General features: G+C 54.0%; 1 protein-coding gene across 1 annotated transcript in view; it reads left to right on the top strand.

Moving 5' to 3' along the window:
• The first annotated feature begins 2,065 nt into the window (after positions 1-2,065).
• ext1b (exostosin glycosyltransferase 1b) overlaps positions 2,066-23,035 on the top strand; it is a 71,222-nt gene continuing 50,252 nt past the window's right edge. Inside the window, 1 exon segment of the mRNA XM_086178285.1 lies at positions 2,066-3,558. Within this exon segment, the coding sequence (XP_086034411.1) occupies positions 2,621-3,558 (938 nt within the window). The 5' untranslated portion in view covers positions 2,066-2,620.

The following is a 23,035-nucleotide window of genomic DNA, read 5'->3' as shown; positions in this document are numbered from 1 at the left end:
TGACGGCCGGACACTTTCCTGCTGGCCCCGCCCCTCGCCAAGAAGCCACAGGATATGAACAAGGCTTAGTAGAGGACGAGGAAACGCCGTTGCATCCCCGACCGCTGCTCGGGTCACGCACTGACTGTCGTCCAAAGTCGGGCTGAAGCGGTGGCTTTGTGATGGCCTTTATTTTGAAAGGCCTGGTTCTGCCGCCCGAACTGATCCCTGTGCGGTCAGCCGACTCCACCTCCAACCCTGGCGTTGCGTTTTGTTTTGGCGGCGAGACCTCTTCGACCCCTTTTCCCACTGAAGCCGGGCGCTTATGATTATTCTCGTTTGGTCCGAGCGCTCCCGAACCCGAGGACGGACCGCGGGAGGGGGGGGCGTCGAAGGACCCTGGCCCACCTCCCGGCTAATAAGCCTCCCTCTGCTGAGCTAATTGGCCGCTAAAAACGAGGATGACCTCGCCGCCCGGGCCACTTGTCTTGTCACCAAGCAGTGGCGAGGGAGATTATGTGGTTTTGTGAGGCATGCTGACACCCAGTGAGGAGTCACATCCCTGCCATTAGTTTCCCCTGTCGGGGGCAAGGGTGTGGGAGGCCAGGAGGCTAGGGGGCTAGGAGGCTAGGAGGCTAGGAGGCTAGGAGGATAGGAGGATAGGAGGATAGGAGGATAGGAGGCTAGGAGAGTAGGAGGCTAGGAGGATAGGAGGCTAGGAGGGTAGGAGGCTAGGAGGGTAGGAGGGTAGGAGGCTAGGAGGCTAGGAGGGTAGGAGGCTAGGAGGGTAGGAGAGTAGGAGGCTAGGAGGGTAGGAGGGTAGGAGGCTAGGAGGGTAGGAGGGTAGGAGGGTAGGAGGCTAGGAGGCTAGGAGGCTAGGAGGGTAGGAGGGTAGGAGGCTAGGAGGGTAGGAGGCTAGGAGGCTAGGAGGCTAGGAGGGTAGGAGGCTAGGAGGGTAGGAGGCTAGGAGGGTAGGAGGCTAGGAAGGTAGGAGGGTAGGAGGCTAGGAGGGTAGGAGGGTAGGAGGCTAGGAGGGTAGGAGGGTAGGAGGCTAGGAGGGTAGGAGGGTAGGAGGCTAGGAGGCTAGGAGGGTAGGAGGCTAGGAGGGGCTCCGCACTGTAACTTGAGCGGAATCAGGTGGATTCTCATTCGTTGTCCTTGTTCTTTGACTTTTACGTGTTCGTCGAAATCACCACGTCGGACGAGGGTCGGGCGACCGAACCCGCAGTGCAGAAGATCGGGAGCTCGGACACCAGTCCAGTTCATCCTGCAGTCCGACTTGCCGCAAATTCCATCGGTGGCTGGATCAATTGATCGGTCGACTGGTAGATTATTGATTGACACGATGAAAAAGATGCGCAGATCTGGAGAGAGATGTGTCAGAAGCGGATTTTCAAATGGGGCCACAAAACAAAACAAACAAAATAAACTGAATGTTGTCAAATAAATTAAAACAAGATGAAAATAAAATAGAATAAAATATCATGAAATAAAATCAGTGGAATTAAGTCAACTGGTTGGTTTCCAAACTCAGTTCAGTCCCATTTCGGAAATAAAATAAAATAAAATAAAATAAATAAAATGAAATAAGATAAAATGAAATAAAATCAGTCTAATGAAGTCAAGCGGCTGGTTTTCAAACCGGGTCAGTCCCATTTCGGAAATAAAATAAAACAAAATAAAATAAAATAAAATAAAATAAAACAAAATAAAATAAAATAAAATAAAATAAAATAAAATAAAATAAAATAAAATAAAATAAAATAAAATCAGTGTAATGGAGTCAAGCGGTTTGTTTTTTCTAACCGGTTCAGTCCCATTTCGGAAATAAAATAAACTAAAATCAGTGCAACGAAGTCAAGCGGTCGGTTTCCAAACTGCGGTCTAATTGCACGACATGTCACCGGGAGGCGCACGTCCGCAAAAGCGCACCCCCCCCTGTTCACCCTCCCAAAAAAAAGGGTGCGTGTGGACGCCGGCGTGCAAGGAGCGGAGCTCCCCGGTTATGAATGGGTGCCTCCCGCAGGTCCCGCCCCTTCCGCCCCTTCCGCTCCCGCAGACGGGCCAATCGGCGGCGCCGCTCTGCGCGGACGGGGCGTCTCGTCGGGGTCGGAGTGTTACCGAGCGCCCGTCGGAGCGCAGCGCACTCCGGGAGCCGCCGCCGAGATCCGCTCGTCCGCGCCCGGCCGCCTTCCGACCCGCTGCGCGCTTCCTCCGTGTGCGTGTTTTTGCGTGAGCCGGCGCGAGTGATCCGAGTGACGCGGCGGGGACCGGCGCGGGGAGCAATGCGGGGCTTCGTGCGGCTCTAGCTTCCGCCGGAGCCGTCGCTCGTCCGGGCATGGAGTGACCGCGGGAGCCGCAGCGAGTGACGCCGAGCCGCCCGAGCCGCGCCGGGGACCCCCCGTCCGCGTCCGCGCCGGGCCGCCCCCCGTCCTTACGCGGAGCCGCGTATGAGCGTGCGGGAGCGGCTCCGGGGTCTCGGTGCACCGGCGCGACGCCGCCGCGGTCGCCCACATGCGCTGGGTCGGCCAGCGAGCACGCAGACGCGGGGGGCCGCCGGGGGATGGCGCGGGGCGCCCGCCGCCGCTGACAGCGTAACTTTCGGCCACTCGGCGCTTCCGTATCCGCCTCTCCGGGACACATGCAGGCCAAAAAGCGCTACGTGATCGTGCTGTGCGCCGGCGTGTGCCTGATGCTGCTGCACCTCGGGGGCGTCCAGCTGCCGGCGCTGCGCGGGGGCCCTCCGCGGGGCCGCGGCGGACACCGCTCCGAGCGCCGCTGGCTGCGGCAGTCCGAGCCGCTGCCGCCCTTCCGCGGCCGCGACCGGACGGACGCGGACGAGCCGGACCCGAGCTGGTCGGCGCGGCAGCGGCGGGACACGAACAGCAGCGGGCAGCGGGGACGCGGCTGCCGCATGGAGTCGTGCTTCGACCTGGCGCCGTGCAGGAGCGGCGCCTTCAAAGTTTACGTGTACCCGCAGCAGAAGGGCGAGAAGGTGTCCGACAGCTACCAGAGCATCCTGTCCATCATCCAGGGCTCCCGCTTCTACACCTCGGACCCCCGCCGGGCCTGCGTCTTCGTGCTGAGCCTGGACACGCTGGACCGGGACAAGCTGTCGCCGGCCTACGTGCACAACCTCAACGCCAAGGTCCAGGGCCTGCCCCTGTGGAACCAGGGCAGGAACCACCTGATCTTCAACCTGTACTCGGGCACCTGGCCCGACTACACCGAGGACCTGGGCTTCGACTTCGGCCAGGCCATGTTGGCCAAGGCCAGCATGTGCGGCGACAACTTCCGGCCCGGCTTCGACGTGTCCATCCCGCTCTTCTCCAAGGAGCACCCCAAGGCCGGCGGCGAGCGCGGGTACCTCAAGTACAACTCCATCCCGCCCTTCCGCAAGTACCTGCTGGCCTTCAAGGGCAAGCGCTACCTGACGGGCATCGGCTCCGACACCAGGAATGCCTTACATCACGTGCACAACGCCGAGGACGTGGTGCTCCTCACCACCTGCAAGCACGGCAAGGACTGGCAGAAGCACAAGGACGCGCGCTGTGACAAGGACAACGCCGAGTACGACAGGTGGGACCTCGCCGCCGCCGCCGCCAAACGGTTCGCTCTGTGTGTGTCTGTATGTGTGTGAGAGATCCCTGCCTGGAACCCCCGGCGCTCAAAATTTGCTTGTAAAGGAAGAAAAAACTGGGTCAAAGTTCATCCATTAATGTGTGTGTGTGTGTGTGTGTGTCCAGCCTTGGGTTCTTCCCAAGCATGATGTGAGCAGGTCTATGAGCGCTCCGGACGGAAACCTCCTCTCCTTCTCGTGGAGGAATTTAATCCCCGACCCTTTGAGCGTGCATACGTACACACACACACACACTCACACACACACACACACACACACACACACACACACACACACACACACACACACACACCACACCCACACACTCTCACTGCCATCACCAGGATATGCACGGGCATGTAGGATCACCAGGGTCGATGATGGGTCCAAGCGAGTGCTTCAAGCCGTGACCTCGCTGCAGAAATGCTGTGCGTTTTCTTCCCCTGTGTCAGCGGCGGCGAGCGAAACTGAATGACGAAGCTGTTTAGGCGAGTAAATCAGTCATAACGGGTTAATTACCGCCTTCGCTTCCAGGAGGTTTGTTTCCACCCGAGCCCCCAGGGCGGCCCATTACCGCTCATTTGGCAGGTTTCGGGTTTTCGAAGGCGGTAATCAATGACATCCCTTTTCTCGAGGGGGCGGCCATCTTTGCTTGCGTGCCGGAATAGACGGGCCGGGACGGCGCTCGGGTCGCCCTCGCCAACCTGTGGCGAGGGTGCATGCAATGACATCTCAGGCATGCGGTGGAAGGGCGTATCGCCGTCGTCCAGCCCCAACTACAAGCACAATGTGGTCGGGGGTTGCAGTGACAGGTAGGGAGGGCAGGGTCACGTTTTCATTGTGATGGAAATGTAAAGTGTAAATAAGGAGGAGGAGGACGACGACCTCCTCTGCTGGAAACTGGTCACAGAAAAAGAAGGTCTAAACAAAACTCCACACGCATACACTTGTCTTTCCATTTGTCATCTTTTTTTTTTACTTTTCTCCCCACACACACACACACACACACACACACACACACACACACACACACACACACACACACACACACACACACACACACACACACACACACACACACACTTTCCCCGGATCCCTCGGGCCGGATGTCACTTGGAGAGATCTGTCATGCGTTATCTGACATTCCAGTCATTTCTAGCCTCCTCCATCGCCGTCCTGCGCTGCTTTCAGACGCACTTTCCCCCAAAGTTGTTTCTGTCTCCGCCGCCGCAGCCGTCCGCAGCCCCGCCCCCACGCTCCATTTATCATGATTGGCACCGCCTCCGATCGCCAGCGGTGATACGCGGGATCCTCGCACGTCTCCGGGAAGCGATCGAGTGGCGAGGTCACGTGATCCGGCAGCGAAACCGCGCCTCCCCGCCGTGATGCCGCCCCCATCGGACGGACGGACGCAACTGCCGCCGGCGCACAGGCGATGCATTGTGGGGACGGCGAGCGCAGACTCTGGAATGCACACACGTGTCGGAACAGCTGTTCGGAAGATGAGATGGGAGCGCGGCCAGCGCACGCCGGCCCACATGCACGCTCCCAATTGTGCTTTGATTGTGGCCCGACATGTTGCTTTTTTTTTTACACTGGGAAGGGGCTGGCAGGTTGGACATGGAATCACACACACACACACACACACACACATCCCAGATGGGCACACACTAGCCCTGCACAATGTCACGCAACTCAGCTCATCTCTGCCTGTGACCTTTGACCCCCTTTTATTGTCACTGGAATTTGGTTTTTCAGAGGAATGCGGTCGGGGGGCAGACCGGAAGCCCATGTTATGTATCTGAGCTGGAGCATACGCTGGGCACACACACACACACACACACACACACACACACACACACACACGCTACAGCTGTGAAAGTGGTTCCCTGTGCTCGCTGTGGTTGCCGTCCAGCAGCCGATCAAGCAGTTCCACTCGCTTCCTTTTTATCTATCTGTGTTTTTTGGGTGTCTGGGAGGCGGCAGTGGCGGGCGGGGGAGCTTTTGCAGAAGTGCCAGGCGTCGCTCGACACGTCACGGTTCGTCCGTGATGAGTGCCACTGGTCGGCGAGGCCCCCTGCTCTGATTAAATTAAGAAAAGAAAAAAAAAAAAAAAGAAGAATTTTATCAAGACAATAGTGATCGATATCGAGGCCTCGCTGCATGGAAATCTCTGAGGCGGGACTCGAAAGCTCTTGTCCGCACAATAGCCCACTCACTTCCTGCTCGAGCACAAGATGAACGTCCGGCGGTGAGCAAATCGTCCGGCGAGAGGAGAGAAAAAAAGAGCGCCGTCTCGTCAAATACGGCAAGTCAACTGCTTCGAGTGGACCGTTCCCCCGCGCTGTAGCGGTGCACTCCGAGTACGACGCAGGCGAGTACATTTTATTCAGGTTTTGGCCTCTCAACATCTTCATCTTCATCATCAGCCTCTATTTAGGTGGTGCTGAGGCTGCTTTTGCCGGGCAGCCGTCACTCAAGGTCAGGAGCCGGAGTGAAAGCAGGACAGGTGATGGGCGGCGGGCGCCGCGGCTCCTCATCCTCGACTTCTGTTTTTACCGTCGGGTTAAAGAAGGGTAAAAAAAAAAGAAATGAAACGCCTCCACCGCTTTGCTGCTGCCTTATCTTGCCGAAACACTGTTTTGAGCAGGAATGGCGACACCCACCTGAATGTCAGCGCGGCAGCTCCGCCCGATTCTTTGGCACGCCGGGGCCTCGGGGGTTCGGGGGGGCGAGGGTGTAGGGAACCCCGCTGGAGAGGCTCTCGCACTCCCAGGGTTGTCGGTGTTTGTTTTCCCGTCGTCATGAATATTTCATAGCCGCCTGCTCCGTCAGATTAAGCACCACCTTGCGATGGAGAATGTTAACGATGCGGCGGGTAATTAGTTTGAACGCGCCGCGGCTTAATTAGCTCCCTTTGATATTTTGTGTGTGTTTGTGCAAGAGGCTCCGCCGCGTGTGTTGTTTTATCCCTTCGGATCGACCGTCTCTTCGGGCGGCGGCCGCGATCGCCCGCTGCGCCGGGTAGAAGCTGAAAGCACCCGGCACAGGAGGCCGACGTCTGACTGAAACCTCAGGAGCGACTCGGATGTTCGGAGCCGGAACAAAGTGGCCAGCGGCCCTGCCTCGCAGCGGCAAGGTCGCCGGTTCCGTTCCCGCTCGGTTCTTTCCCCCTTCTCCCGCCCAGATTCTGCGTCTGTCTCCCACTGTCCCGAAACAGCCAGTAGGTTCGTTGAAGAAACAGCAGGTGTGGATGAGAGCGAATGCTTGGATGATTGACAGCTGGGGCTGTGATTGACAGTTGGCATGTCCGCGTTAAACCCCGCCTCTCCTCCCAGCGATCGCTGGGATTGGCTCTGGCATCCAGTGCGCAAGCAAAGAAATGACCAAAAATAAAATGTTAAATTAATGTTAAACCGTACCGCAGATGTAGCTTTGTATCATTTTTTCCATCCGTCCGCCTCAGGTTTGCGGGGGATGTTGGGGCGACAGCGGGGTTCCCTTCGGACTGGTCCCCACTCTGCGGCAGGGCCACGTCTCTAGGACAACATTCACTCACTCACTAGATCGGGGCAATTTTTCCAGTGAACCTGATTCATGCTTTTAGACTATTGAAGGGAACCGGAGAACCTCGAAGAACCCCAAGGAACCTTGAGGAACCCCGAGGAACCCCACGCAGACACGGCGACTCCACACAGAAAGGTTTCCTCGTCAGAATCCTTGGGAGTCCTTCGTGCTGCGAGGCTGCAGCGCTAACCACCGCACCACCGTGCTATCCATATTATTTTTTCCCTTTATAACATTTTGAATCATAATTTCATGCACCTGAGCTCTATATGATTGCAATGTTCTCTGTGTTATAGGTGGAATGAAATATAAATGATTTTTTAGCATTTTAATCAATAATACGAACTAATCGATTATCTCGTAACCCTCCTGGTCCTGATAATCAAAGCCCCCCCTTTTTAGCTCCTTGTTTTTCTTTTTCAGGCCAGTTGATGCATTCATTCATGTCTGTATTGCTGAGCGTGGGCGTGAGAACACCATCACGTGCGCATGTGTGTGCGTGTGTGTGCGCGCGTGCGTGTGTGTTTGTGTGTGCACGTGTGTGTGTGCGTGCATGATGACCCCAGTGTCTGTCCCCTTGCTCATGGAAGCAAAGCCCTGCCGTTTTGTGGCCCACATTCATGGAGGGATTACCAGTGTCCCCCAGCCTCAGAGGTGGCGGTGGGATGGGGTGGTTGGACATGAGCTCACACACACACACACACACACACACACACACACACACACACAACAGATCAGATGGTTAAGCCCAAGTCAGCCTTCTTCATGAGGCACCCGTCCCCATGCCAGCTGCTGGTCAGCAACCCTCCCCCGAAAATAACCCAGTTGGTGGTGGCTGGAGTGGGTTGCAGGTTCAAATCCCTGCACGCCTGCTGTGACATCTGAGCCGAGGAGGATGATGATGCTGATGATGATGGCACTCTCAAACAGCAGAGCGCGGTTTACCGCTGTGTCTGATAGCACACGAGTGAAGCTGATGGGATGCGCCACCCTGGCCTGAGGACACCTCTTTCTGTGGTGTGTGTGTGTGGTGATAATCCACACACACACACACACGCACAAGCACACACAAACACACTCCTACCCCTTGCTCATGTGAGTCAATAGCACGTATGACTGTGAGTGAATTCAGTCTGTGCTTAAATGCTTGTTATCTTTTCTCTACTCAACTGCACAGCTTGCTGCATGAGAGGTTTGTGTGTGTGTGTCTGTGTGTCTGTGTGTGTGTGTGTGTGTGTGTGTGTGTCTGTGTATGTGTGTGTGTGTGTGTGTGTGTGTGTGTGTGTGTGTGTGTGTGTGTGTGTGTGTGTGTGTGTGTGAGTGTGAAGGGGGGGTCATCTTCGGTCCTGCTGCCCTCAGGGATTTGCCCGTCTTCCTGCAGAGCACCTGGCCACAGTTATCTCATCAATGAGGGGGCAGTGGTCTGAAATTATGGCCTATATCTGCCGCAGCAGTGGACCGGTGACGTGCACTGGGACACACACACACACACACACACACACACACACACACACACGCTCGCACACACTCGTACACACACTCTCATACAAACTACTGATCCCTCCGAATGTGTTAACCAAGACAGAGGACCAAAGTCTAGGAGCTGTGACTGCAGTTGTTTCCTGGGTTTTGCCATTTTTACGGCATGTGGGGGGGCAAAGTAAGTGTGTGTGTGTGTGTGTGTGTGTGTGTGTGTGTGTATCCAGGAGGGGGGGGTTCAATCGACAAACACTAAATTGCTGAGCGGCACTAGTTGGCGGCGGCCTCCTGCTCTCCCTTCTCACCAACATGAAAGCGAAAGCAAACACTTAACCCCGGTTTACTGGTATTCATATTCAAATTGTGATTGGCAAAAGGAAGGAAACCAAGCCAGGGAGAGGGGGGGGGCTCAGGGGAGGCGGGGGGGCAGAGAGGTCAGTGGCTTAAAAAAGCATTATGTCACAGAAGAATGTGTGCCCGGCTCAGTCCTCGAGGGGCCGAGGCTACAGGGAGAAGAAGAGGGGTTTTGTTGGGGCGATCTGGTTGCCTGGCAGGCTGAGGGAAGGGCTCCTTCCCCCGTCTGCTTTATGATGGGGTGTAAAAGTCGCCCCCCCCGCAGGCGCTCAGAAGGGGTTCTATTGTGGTGAAGTTCGCTCGGTCCAGAGGAAAATGCTGGAGGCTTGTCGCCGTCGCAGCCGCCCAGTAGCCTCCCCTGTTCCTCGGGGCCCAAAGCTAAATGCTAACAGTAGCCGCCCTCCGGCAACCGTGCTCTATTTCCAATTGGGGTCCAACGGGAGGGCGGGCCTAAGAATGCAGCTGGTGCTGATGTGCCCAGGAGGCGGGGCCTCACATTTATTCGTTTGTTGATCGTCGAGAACACTCAGCGCTCGGGCCGCTGTTCAGCTTTTTAAATGATTTACATATAGAGGGTTCTGCTTTTCTATTCGCTCACAAAAATCATGACAACAGTTCCTCTCAGCGATTCCCTATGAGGTCAAAGGTCAAATCGTCCCCAGACAGATGAGTGCGTGCATCCTTCGTGTGACAGGAAGTGCTTTTCCTGTGAGCACACCGGGACTTCCTGTGTATCCGCCGATGCTTGGTCTCAGCGACTCAGCTGTTAAACACATTCTTGATGCCGTGTAGGGATTGGCTGGCCCTCCAGGCGTGTGAGGGGGAGCTGCAGCTCATGCATGGCTGTGCACGTGTGTGTGTGTGTGTGTGTGTGTGTGTGTGTGTGTGTGTGTGTGGATGCTGTGGCGTGCCAGCTCATCTCCCTGTCCGTCTGGAAAGTGTTTGCACTGTGGCACTGTGTCCGGTGAGCGGACTGTCAGAAGACCAAACAAGTATGTGTTATGTTTACACTGTTGTGTGTGTGTGTGTGTGTGTGTGTGTGTGTGTGTGTGTGTGTGTGTGTGTATATTTGTGGCCGCACTGTATGGGCATGCTCGGTCCTTGTGGTCCACATCCAGAAGGGTTTACTCCCAGTACTTCTTCCTCCTGCCAGCCCTCTCGTCCCCAGGCACCCATCCAGTCCTGCCGCCCCCACATATCATCACACACAGACACACACTCCATCCCTGCTGCGCACTCAGCGCCGTCTTGTTTGGCCCAAACTTGGTGCAAGCTCAAAGTGCGGCCAGTCATGCAGAACCCCCATACACATAGACACAAGCACACACACACACACACACACACCCTCCGAAGCTCCAGGCCATGAATAATGTATCTGCGAGTTGTTATTCATGTATATTTTCACTCCCCATATTAAGCTGTGTGTCCGCACACACACACATACGCACACAGATGTACACACACACACACACACACACACACACACACACACACACACACGCCGGTACAGTCAACTCAGTCCCGTGTCCCTGTCCCTCTGAGGTGGAGGAGCCAGCAGAGGTCACCTGAAACCCCTCCCATCTATGCAACTGGACTGGGAGGGAATTCATTATTCAGGAAGTTGCGTTAAATGTGGAATATGAAGTGAGACAGATTGAGCCTCGGAGCCGGCGGCAGCTCTGGATGCTGAGATGTTTTTTTTTTTCTCTCTCGGGTGGGGGGAGGGATGTGGATGGCAAAAGCAACAGACATTAAATACCCCCCTCCAACGCCCACCCCCTTTTTAAGAAAAAATTTGATTTTTTTGCAGTTCACAGCTGCCGGATAGAGCGGACAGCTGAGAAGAAGTGATTGCTCAGTCGCTCTCCCTTTCCAGCTTGGTGTATGTGTGAGTGTGTGTGTGTGTGTGTGTGTGTGTGTGTGTCTGTGTGTGTCTGTGTGTGTGTGTCTGTGTCACACACCCCTTTCCAAGTGATTTGATACGTTTTTTCCGCCTCTTGTTATCGAAGCATCGGCGTAGAAGTGAAGCCAGGTTAGCATTAGCATCCTGCCCAAAAGCTAATCAGCATGTAAAGGTGGGATTAGCGTCCGTTGGTGTTCTAATCCTGTAATCCTTTCAGACGCGTCCGCATTTCCTTCTCTGACCAGCACCTTTCCGCCGTGCCAGGGACAGGAACTTTTTAAAGGCTAAGCCAGCAGCTATTTGACGCCCGGAGCGCTGAAAAAAGGACGTTCCACAAGACAACGACATAACTTTTGCAATCAGGTATATGAAAATGAATGTGAAGCACGTTGTAATTTGATTTGTTTTCCTGGACTCCGTCATGAGTGAGAAGCCTGGGAACCGAAATCCAGACACTAGGAGTGGAAGTACGGGTCACGCCGAGGATTGGACCTGGAGGGTTGTTTTTTTGTTTTTTTCATTTTGTTTTCTTCTTTTCTCCATGAGCTTTTCATGGAAGTGATTGATGCCCCCCCCGTCGACCCGCACTGCTAGCACGCGGCTCTTGTTAGCGCTGCTCGACACGCTCTACAGGTGGAAATTTGACCTCAGTTGTGGCTAGAGATGGAATGTGCTAGTCAGCGTGGGATATTTCCGCGGCGCCTCACGTTGTGTCACGGCTGCGTTGTCATGCCTCGCGTTCCACCGCCTCTCCTCGCTTTTCAGCACACCTGTCAGATATCCACACAGGTGGTTTTGTTGTTTCCCAAGGTATTGCGGAATAATAATTACTTGTAGTTGACAGCTCGACGCGAACGTTTGCGGACAGGTCTGAACAAGATAGGATGGAAGCTGCCGCGCAAGAGGTGGAGAGAGCTGTGAAGGGAAAGTAAAACTGTGACAGAGGAGTCGTCACGCTGACCTCTCCGGCCTCGGCTGCTTGTCGGGTTACCGGGTGTCGCTCGGCCGCCTCAACGCCGGTTATTTCACTCACGGCGCCGTAACCTTTGTTTTCGGTTCCACTTCAAACACGGACCGTTTTTACGGCCCGTTTTGACGCGCCGCCTCCGTCCGAAGCTAGAGCCTCGCCCGCTGGCTGCAGAGAAGTTTAGGTTTCCTCTTTACACAGAAATCCTGATTTCAGAGTTCTGTGGAGAGGAATGAGATGACCGCAGTTGTCAGAGCGACCACTGAACTGGTACTGAGAGCCGATAGGTCAGATTGGCTGCCTGTCTTCTGCTGACTGAGGCAGGGAGAAGCAGCCGCCCGGCATCCGGAGGCCCGGCCTGCAGCGTAGGTGGAAGGGCTCAAGAAGAAGGTTTCTCTGCAGGTTCTCTGGCAGGGAGGCTCACATGTGGGAACCAGATCTCTTTGCTACCCGTCCTCCAGCTTCCACCCAAGCCGAGCGGAGAAAGTGCTCTGCGATGTAGCACGTGGAAGGAGGAAACTGCAAACATTTGAACCCCTACCCCTTTTTGCGGGTTTTGCTTCTCGGTTTATGCGGTTTATGCCCGCCGCAAAGCTGCCATGCTCAGATGCTGCACTGCTCTGATTTAGCAGTCAGTGTCAACATTTCCTGGGGTTTTAGGCAACTTGGCAGTTCCATGTGACCTCCTTGACATGACGTGTGTTTTTTGTTTGTGGGTGTGTGTGTGTGTGTGTGTTTGCGGGGGGGGGGCGTGGCTGAGCAAACATTTTCTGGAAAAGGACTGCTTCATTTAGAAGGAAAACACTGATTTTAATACCCTGATGATGGGCGGGGCCTGTGGGGTCAGAGTGGGCGGGGCCTGTCGGGTCTGCGCCGCCGTTGGTCATGCGGGGCCGGAGGACGGCCAGCGGGAGCCCCTGTGAGGAAACAACATAAACAGAGAGCATGTGTGCTGGTGAACCCGAGCGAACCGCAGGGACCAAAACACTGCGGCAGGTCTGGCTCTGAATGTGTGTGTGTGTGTGTGTGTGTGTGTGTGTGTGTGAGAGAGAGAGAGATCGTGTGCACATGTGATACAGTGCTTGTTTAAAGCCACAACATCACACAGGCTCACAGCTGTGCTCGCCATTGCGGTGAGCACTAACCTCCGCCGCGTCAAAGCCTCAGTCAACATCCGCCGCTCCGTCTCCGGGCGGCTTCTTTTTTTTTTTTTTTTTTCCTTTTTCTTGACTCCAAACAGGCGCTTCTGTCTCTTTTAATTCAAGATTTCATCGAGGGCAGTCGGGGAGGGAAAGTAGTGATATACGACTCTGAGGGGTAATGAAGTGGAGCGCCGGCGCCTTTAGCCTGCAACGCCGGCTGCAGAAGTGACAAAATCTATGTTGATAATCAAGCGGGGCGGCGCTGCCGGGCTGAAGTCGCCAATGTAATAAACCCACCGCGTCTTGTAGAAATGTCAGCCATGCATCACGTCCGGAGGGGACGTATCGGCCGTCTCTTCAACATTTCCAGGGGACGCCCGGCGTTTAAGGAGGATCTCTGTCGTCGCCCCCGGGCAAGTGGATGGATCGGGAGGCCGTCCTGCGTGTTTGCAAAACAACGCGGGCTGCGAAGTTCATCCGTGGATTGCAGCGTCTGTGAAGCAGAAAAATCCACATTCAAGTGGGACTGTTTTAATACAGCAGATCCTGCACCCAAGAACAATGGATTGCAGATTATTTTTATCTTCTCAATGGTTCTGAGTTTAATGCGGCATGGCCATTGAGGCGGCGATGAAGCCTTTCAGACGGTGGCGTTTTCTAGAATGTTTCCATTATTTTGTGACGCGGTACATTCTGGCCCCTGTGCGTCCTGGGAAATGTGGTTTCCCACAGCGGCGTGATGAAGTGAGAGGACAGGAAACACGTGGCGCGAGTAGGAGTGTATTCGCACAACAGCCCTACCGGAGGGGGGGTTGTGATTTGTTGCGTCATTTCACGTCAGCGTGCGAGTAAAACACGGCGGGTGTGTCGGCCCTCAAAACTCTGAACACAAAGTCACACTTTGCTTATGTAACGGTGCTAATCGTCAGCCTTGGAGTCGGTTCTAAGGCTCTTATCCTGACATGGAGCTGAGGGCGGCCGGAGGGGCTGGAAGGTGTGGACATTATTGGTTAGCATTTCAAAGGATGTCCGTTGAGAAAGGAAAGGAAGGGTGTGGAGGGATGGGCGTGGTGTGTGTGTGTGTGTGTGTGTGTGTGTGTGTGTGTGTGTGTGTGTGTGTGTGTGTGTGTGTGTGTGTGTGTGTGTGGAGAGAGCCTGGCACATCAAGAGCCTGACCTCTGGAAACACGTTGAATCTTCCACTTACTGATTAGTGATGCCATGTCATCGCTGATGTTCCACAGCATGTCCAGGAATCTGCCCCCCCCCCCAGACACACACACACACACACACACACAAACAAGCTTCAAGCTTCAACTCCTCAAAACTAGAGAAGGAGAGAAAACACTTTGCAAGCCATCACCAGGTGAGAAATAAAGGGAGAGGGAAAATTCGAGTGAGTACCCCCCCCCCCCCCCCACACACACACACACCAGCCTCAACTGTTCCGTCACAAACACACAATCCCTTTGGCCTCGGTTAAAGCCGGGCTTTTCCCCCACTAGCCCCCCCCCCCCCCCCACGCCCCCCGCCGTCACTCACTCACCGGAAAATCCGAACGGCCTCAGCCGGATCAAAGCTCGGCCCGGCCGAGAAGTCACGGTGTCGGGCTTTGGGCTGATCGGGGGGGCTGCCGTCCAAGAGGAAACACCGCCCTTTTCTGTCTTTCTCCCTTGTTCTCACACACACACACACACACACACACACACACACACACACACACACTCTGTTGGCCTCAAATAAATGCACGTCCTGGATTTTGTGTATGCACTGTTGTGTGTGTGTGTGTGTGTGTGTGTGTGTGTGTGTGTGTGTGTGTGTGTGTGTGTGTGTGTGTGATCAGGGAGATTAGGTCTGATAGCATCATGAACACACACACACTGGGGGAGTGAACTCACCTTGACCCGTATGGCAGCAGAGGAAGAGGAGGACGGTGGTCCGTAGAATGCTGGTCCAGGAAGGTGGACCTCCTCTCCTGCTGGAAGATCAGTGAGTCTGCAGCAGCGTCGAGCCTAGGGGTTGAGGTGGAGGTTGTGGAGGTGTTGAGGTTGAGGACGCTTCATCCGCAGCCCCCGCAGCTTCCTGAGCTTTGGTTTCAAAGATGAATCAATTAAATGGCGATCAGGTTCAGCTATTGATTATGGACGGGGTTCGCCAGGGCCTTCCTTTCCTTTTACCCTGTTTCTCATGAGTGTGCATGTTGCCATGCATCTAGCGCCCATGTGAGTGTGTGTGTGTGTGTGTGTGTGTGTGTGTGTCTCCTTGGTGACAAACCGCCCCTTGACGCTGAGCGCCGTGTCTGTGAACCGAACCACCAGATCCTCCCGCCAAAATATTTCCCTCTCTCATTTCCTGTCTTACAAAAGTTCTCTCTTTCCCTTCCTGTCTCTCGCTCCCGCAGCAAGACGTCCATAAATAGACCTGGACGCCGTCTGTGTGACTCAGAGACCAGGCCGAGTGTGTGTGTGTGTGTGCTAGTGTGATAGCATGCTAGAAGTCTGGGCCAGTCAGGAAGTTCTCCGCGGCCGTTGCCACGGCCTGGTTAACCCATCAGACTTTAACGGCGGCGGGAGGATGAAACTCAAGAACATCCTCAGCTCCTTCTGGGGGGAGAGAGTGGCAAAGCTCCCATCCGGGTTCTCTCTTTGTGGATTCTCCAGGTTCTCCTGCCTGGATTTTCTTCATGTTCTCCTGCCTGGATTCTCTGTATATGTTTTCGCTCCATGTTCTCCGGAATGGATTCTCTCCACGTTCTATGTTCTCCTCCCACAGTCCAGTCAGCAGGTCACCGGAGACTCTAAATTGTCCGTGGGTGTGAATGAGAGGTTGAACGGTCGGATGTCCGATACGAGGGCCTGTGACTGACAGCTGAGCGCTGCGGTCCAAACCCCGCCTCTCGCCCGGTGGCGGCGGGGCTTGTAAACCTGAACTCAGGAGAACCTCTGTAACCGCTCCCGGACCCGTTATCCTGGATCTCTTCTATTCTCCTCGTTCGTGTCGCCGCGAGACGAGAAAGCGAAAGGGTGGTCGTGTCGGCTGTGAGATATCTCACCTGGAAGTGGAGATGATAGCGTTCCGGGGTGTTTAGGGCGCAGGGCGGGAGGGCGCCGCAACTTTCCCACCGTAAAGGTATAAACACGTCAGCGGGTGGACGTGTACAGACTCGGATGGCCGCCGAAAAAAAAACCACACTACTTCAAAACAGATGTTTGTGGGCGCATCGGCGCGCGCCCTGCGTTGACGGGTCCCCGATCCGAGCTGACGAGAGGCGGGGCGTAACACGGACGCGGTCAGCTGTCAATCAATCAAATAATGAGGACATCGGACACCCGCTGACCCGCGGCAGAGGTTTTAGGCTCCGCCTCCCATCATTCCGAGTTAAACACACAGCAATTTGTAAACATATCTGCCAAGTTGACTTGTGCCAAGTAGTGTGTGTGTGTGTGTGTGTGTGTGTGTGTGTGGGGGGGTCCTTTGTAGTCTGGATGTAACCTGGGAGAGGAGGCGGGGCTGCGGGAAACATAAGCGCTTCTCCATACGGCGTTCTTTAGAGTCTCAAAAACCTGGAGCCCATCCCTGCCAAGACAAACACCATCCAGGAGAAGTTCAAAACACAGCCGCATTTTTAAGCCTGTGTGTGAGAGTGTGTGTGTGTGTGTGTGTGTGTGGAGGGGGGGGGGCTTATTAACCCTCTTCCCAGACCTTGTCAACTCCATCTGTACTTAAAATGACAACCCTGGATTTTAGAGACGGCTGGTGAGGCAAATGGCTGGTGTGTGTGTGTGTGTGTGTGTGTGTGTGTGTGTGTGTGTGTGTGTGTGTGTGTGTGTGTGTGTGTGTGTGTGTGTGTGTGTGTGTGTGTGTGTGTGTGTGTGTGTGTGTGTGTGTGTGTGTGTGTGTGTGTGTGTGTGTGTTTTGGGGGTTAATCTCTAAGGCTCTGTCCCACATCCCTCTCATTCACGGTGCTGAAACCTTTGTTTTCGGCTCCTCACACAGATTCACTGCTGGATTTTTGTAAAGAAAATGAAAGGTTCTGCCCCCCCCCCACACACACACACACACACACCACCACCACCCCTCCCACCTCAGCTCCACCCGTCCATCCATCTGTCCAACATGGCCGTGTCGATGAAGTCATGAGTTGGTTGTCCTGAAAAGGCGAATCCCAAATTTTTTCCCCCAATATCTTGTTTTGTCGTGTAACATTTCCCGGCGCACACGTCGGAAGGATTTACAACTCGTGCACCACGGCGCCCTGCGCAGGTTTTAAAGGCTGGGGGAAGGGTTGCGGTTTGGTTGGTCGCGAATAGAAACACTCGCCCGGCCGCGTTCCGCTCGCAGCGCAGCCATTTTCCATTAGCTTTGCTTTTATTTTTACTGCGCCTTAAAGCCGCACTTCCATGTTTCCATGGGCGAGCAGTGAGCGGGGAGCGGCGGGCGGATGAACACGTGCACACCGCCTCATTTAACTTTCCTCTAACAAAGATCCAAATGCATCGCCGTGGAATTCTGGGATTCTACATGTCTAGTGTCATCACTGCAGCAGGTCAGATAGAACCAGCCTTGAAATACAACCTGGTGCAATTCTGGCACTGTGCGTGTGTGTGTGTGTGTGTGTGTGTGTGTGTGTGTGTGTGTGTGTGTGTGTGTGTGTGTGTGTGTACACCAAACCCCCACTTTATGGTCCTCTATGTTTATTCTCACGCCTGCTGGCGACCTGTGGTTCTAACGGTCCAGTGAGGGATTGACTCTGAAGCAGCCCTTTGATCTCTTGTTGCCCCGGCACGCGTGCGCGCGCACACACACACACACACACACACACACACACACACACACACACACACACTCACACTCATGCACACACACTTCACCCCCCATCTAGCCTCAACTTTGCGGCAATTTACTTTATCATCACATTAAAACACAAAGTTGGGGTCTATCAATTCCTGTTGACTGCAAGTTTGTTTTGTGTGTGTCTGTGTGTGTGTGTTTGTGTGTGTGTGTGTGCGTGTGTCTGTGTGTGTGTGTGTGTGTGTGCGTGTGTGTGTCTGTGTGCGTGTGTATGTGCCGGTGCATGTACGTGTGTGTGGCTGTTGTGCACGCCTCTGTGAGCACAACCTGTATTGTGTTGACAGACAGTCCTGAATGCTCTCCTCTTCTCTTTTTCTGTGTTTTCTGAGATCCCGATCTTCTCCTCCACCTCCCGCCTCCATTTCTCTTCCCACCTTTCGGCGTCTGTGTTGTCGCCGCCGCTCGCTCTCCCTGGATCTGAGTTGCAAAGGCTTCTCACGAGCCGCCGTCTGGATTCCCTCCAGGCTCCCCGGCTCCTTCCTTCTGTCAAGAGGAGCCAGTAGGGTCACTGAAAATCAGAGAGACTGAATGGGCTCCATATGTGGTACTTTGATTGACAGGTGACCCGCACAGATTAAGCCACGCCCCCAGCCCTCCATAGTGGCGAAGGTAATGAAATGTGCGTATGTCGCCCCGGTCACGCTTCCGGCAGGTGAGATTGAGGTCGGGGGTGAACAGGCGCTGCAGGAAGGGCCACTATTGGAAAAATAATCAAGATCGGACCTGGGCGAAGTGTGCTTATAATACCGGCGGCCGGAAATCAGCTCAGCGCGTCTGCGGCCACGGAGGTCCGGGTGAATTAAAATAAAGCGCACCTTAAAGCGGTTCAGCTCATTTTCAGCCCCGGCTGTCATTTCCTGCGCGCTTTCTCCGGAAGCCGGTGTGTTGGTGGCCGCAGCCGGCGGTCGGGCAGCCCGTGGCTCACCGCTGCCGCTATTGTCGCTCTAATTAGCCGCTAGAGCATGTTGAGGCGCACGCCCCCCCGAACCCTCCGGCCGAGCCAAGAGTCGGACGCTTTGATCGGGAGTGCGGCTTAAAGAGCAGGCGGCCGTCTGAGGGGGAAGCCCCCCCCCTTCCAAGAGCCAGATTCACCGACTGCTGGGAACGGGAATGAAGTGTCTGGCTTGGCTTTTTATTTTGCCCCTGATGCCCTGCGGTTGGACGTTCTTCATGACATAAACAGATGGTGACTGAGGGATCTGTAATTTTCTCTTCATTTTTTCTTTTCTGGGACTTCCTCGCTGTTTTCCATTCCGTCTGCTGAAATGGGAGTGGGGGGAGCGGGGGGAGCGGGGGTTACCCCTCGTTTGCCCCCATGTGTACTCTGGTAGCGGGGACATCGGCCTCCCCCAGGGCGGTGCAGGGAAGCAGCTTTGCCGGCGTCCCCTTACCATCCCAGCGGCTCATGTGCGAGAGCCGGTGAACCCCGAGCCCCCCGAGGCCCCCGAGCCCCCCGAGCCTCCCGAGCCCCAGCTCTCTGCACCTTTACACACTTTCTCTATTTTTATCCACATTCCTTTAATTTCATCTCCGGGCCTCTCGTCTTTCACCCGACTCCCTCCCTGCCTCCCTGTCTGTTGCTTTATTTATAGTTTTCCCTTCATATATTTTGCCCCCCCCCACACACATGCACGCGCGCACACACACACACACACACACACACACACACACACACACACACACACGTCCATATCGCTTTCCTCTGTGTACCTCAACTTTTTCTCAGCGCTCGGGCCTTACATGCAAATGTTATTTCCACATTTTAGCAACATGTCTTCCCGCAGCTCCCCCATATTTCATGCTTCACCCCCTATCCCGCACACACACACACACACACACACACACACACTCGCCTTCCCCCACCCGTGAATATATCACTGCAGACTTGGCACTCCTGACATAAAGGTCCTTTTCAGTCTGATTACTTCGGCTGCGCTCCAGAGTTTATTTTTTTCCCCTCTACCTCCCCCGTCACGCCGCCTAGCTTAACCCTCCACGGCGATTAGTCATTCAGTGTTTCACTGCGCCGCTTTTATTTTTAAAACTCTTCCAAGTTCCTTGCGTATCGGCACCGGTGACCGAAGCGGGCCGTTCCAAGCGGCTGAGGTTGGCCCGGGCCCGATGATGTAATGGTGCGGATCTTTCCAGCATTCCTGCCTCACGTGTCGCGTGGAAACGGGAAGGAAAACAAAGGTGGAAAAAATAGGATTCCCAGGCGTTGTGTCACATCCCTGCGAGGTGAGCTGGAGGTGCGATGCTGCCAGATGAACGCTGTACACGTTATTCTTCACAGCATCTGTGTGTGTATGTGTGAGTGTGTGCGGGGGTTGATGCATCCACTCAACAGACCGCCGGCTCGGTGTTGACATGTGCAGCCAGGCTGCAGCCGTTATGTTTACCCGCCACCGCGGGGCCCCGGCGCCGCCGTGCGCTCGCGTGCATTTCTGTAGCGCGAGCGGTGAAGGTCATTAGATCTGAGGGGTAGCAGGTGTTTGCCGCCTACTTTAGCCCCCCATTCATTCCCACTACAGCCCCTTTGCTCGCCACCCAGGCCTCTGCTTCTGCAGTGGCGGAGAGGAGAGGGGGTCAAAGGTCAAACCAGGAAACATTCCTCTGCAGTCTAAATTGGAGCCAACATGGCGGCTCCCTGGAGATCAACGGGCTACAGTGTTATTTCAATACACGGTACCATCGGCAACAGAAGGTGTGTGTGTGTGTATGTGTGTCTCAAAACAGCCCGGTGTTATGCTGGTGTTAAACAACTCATTCGAAGTGACGGAATCTGGTTTTATTTGACAGTTTTTCCCCACCTTTTCATTTGGTTCCGGGAAGGTTTAAGACGTGCCCATAAATGTGAATGAGGGTTGACCAGGTTGTAATGAAGTAGTGTATTGTTTACATCCATGCTTCATGCAGTGAAGTGTTCTTCAGACTGCTGGAAGCCGCTTTGGGGCGGGGCAAAGGTGGGGGAAATTGGATTGGATGGGATTGGGAATATTGGCTTGAGGGGAAAACATACATAATCCTCCCACTGTCACAGTAAGTGGCTGCTCCGGGGTGCTGCTGCCTCGCTGAGCCTGAACGCTCAGACTCTTTATTTTTAATCCTCCCCATCGTAGCTTGTCACCTTCAGAACCCCCCCCCCCCCGTCCTTCACTCCTTCACGGGACAGAAGTTTCTACTACTTCTCCTGCAAAAGTGCTGCTGAAAGTCGAATCACGTAACGGCTACTGGGATTTTTCTCTCTTTTTTTTTTAACACCTGGAAGTTTTATTGTGCACCTAGAATGGAAATGCTAAAAATGGCAAACAAAGAGTCACTGTGACGGCTTCCTGTTTGAGCGGCAAGCGCCGAATGAGTCCTGGTCATGCAGTTTGGTGCCGTCACTTTGTTAGGAGGTATTTTTAGGGTTTGGTAACATGTGTGAAACGCACGTGTGTGTGTGTGTGTGTGTGTGTGTGTGTGTGAGTGTGTGTGTGTGTGTGTGTGTGTGTGTGTGTGTGTGTGTGTGTGTGACATGAATGATTTATAAAAATGGATGGCTCGCTCGGGCTGGTGAAAGCGGCGCTGTATATCAGCCGGGGAAGGTGGCTTTGCAACGGAGATCAATTGATTGGTTGAGTCATTCATTAATTTCATTAATTTCATTATTTTCATTATTTATGTATTGGTCAAGTCACCCTCCGCTGATGCAGGGCAAACATATGAATTTGTGCACCAGCACGGAGGAATGCGGTTCCTCACGTTGCCAGGTGAAGATCCACAGGCTGGCAGTAGGATTCTGTCTGCATGGTGAAGTCCCCCAGGCAGGGCCGTGACCCCCCGTTGCTCTGGAACGGTCCGGTCAGCATTTGGGCGCCGCGACTCTGCCAGTGCGTGCGATACGGAAACAGCAGGGTGACGAAAGTGCCAAGAAAGTGGAGGTCGTTTGTTTTTCCGTTTGTCTTGTCGGATGCGAGCGGGCGAGTCCTCGGCCCGCAGAACACCGACTGGCATCGACTGGCCCCGGAGAGAAGGTGAAACCGCACGCGTTGAAGGCGGAGGCTTCGGCCGGACTCGTGCGGCCCAGACGGGCCGCCACCGGACGCCCGCCCCACCTCAAGTGTTGCCATAAAATAATCCTGATCAAACTCTGGCCTGTTAGATGGCGTCAGCCTTGCTTTGGCCGTCCCGCCCGTGGCCTCTTCATCGGCTCTTTCCTCGTCACTTATGCCTTCAGCCCAAAGTGTGACGTCTTACTCCAAACTCCCTCAGTCAGGCTACGCCGAAAGGTTGCGTACGCCGCCAGATTCTCACCATGGCGTCCCCGATGAGCCATCGAGTAGTAAGGTAGTCGACGACTAAGTTTGCCATCCGGCGGTCCACCAGTTGTTGTAGCCCTAGTTGGGCATCAACAACTTCTTTCCACATTATCAATAATCGTATTTTAGTGAAAATATAAATGATCATCATTCACACCACTCTTTGGCTTGACCGAACCCAGTGTTTTACTCTAAGCTCGTGCTGCAGGAAGCGTGAACGTTTTCACGTGAACGTTTTCACGTGAACGACGTGTCACGTATCCACACATTAAAAAAACGAAAAAAAGACTGGACTGATGAAGCATCTCGAAGGAAGCGCTGAATGAGCTTCTTAAAAAGGAGCGAAAATAAAATAGAATAAGTAAAAATGAAGCAGCTTTTTTTCACTTAAATATCAAAAGGGTCAAAAATGACCTTCATTGTTTAGAAGTTCAAAGTTTAAAGTTTGTCAGTTTCAGATCTTTTTAGCACTTTCAAATTAAAGTAGTTATTAAAGTGGAATTAAGTTAATCTCTTGTCCGACCTATCTCTGTATTAATATACTTGTGTAGGTTGTTTTATCCCCACACATCACTCTATCTATTGAGCAAATTAACTCACGTCTGTATAAATGTTAAATACAAAAATTTAGACTCCGTTTTATTTTCTTTTTTTTTTAATTTTTTATTTTTTAACCTCCGTCCTGAACGCCATGCTCGCTTCTTGTTAAGTGACGCCTTTAAGGGAGTAATAAAGACGGGTAATTTCCAGAGTTGATTATTTAAAAAGAGGTTTCTTGATTTTAACTCAAGACTTTGAGTTTAATCGTGCTCAGAATCTTGGAGACTCTGCAGGGACAACAGATTCTACAGGGAGGAGAAGGGAGGCCCATCAA

The sequence above is a fragment of the Fistularia commersonii genome, chromosome 30 (assembly GCF_037954325.1).
Source record: "Fistularia commersonii isolate RoL2024-O1a breed Wild chromosome 30, RoL_Fcom_v1.0, whole genome shotgun sequence".
Taxonomy (NCBI): Eukaryota; Metazoa; Chordata; class Actinopteri; order Syngnathiformes; family Fistulariidae; genus Fistularia; species Fistularia commersonii.
This window is presented reverse-complemented; position numbering and strand designations above follow the sequence as displayed.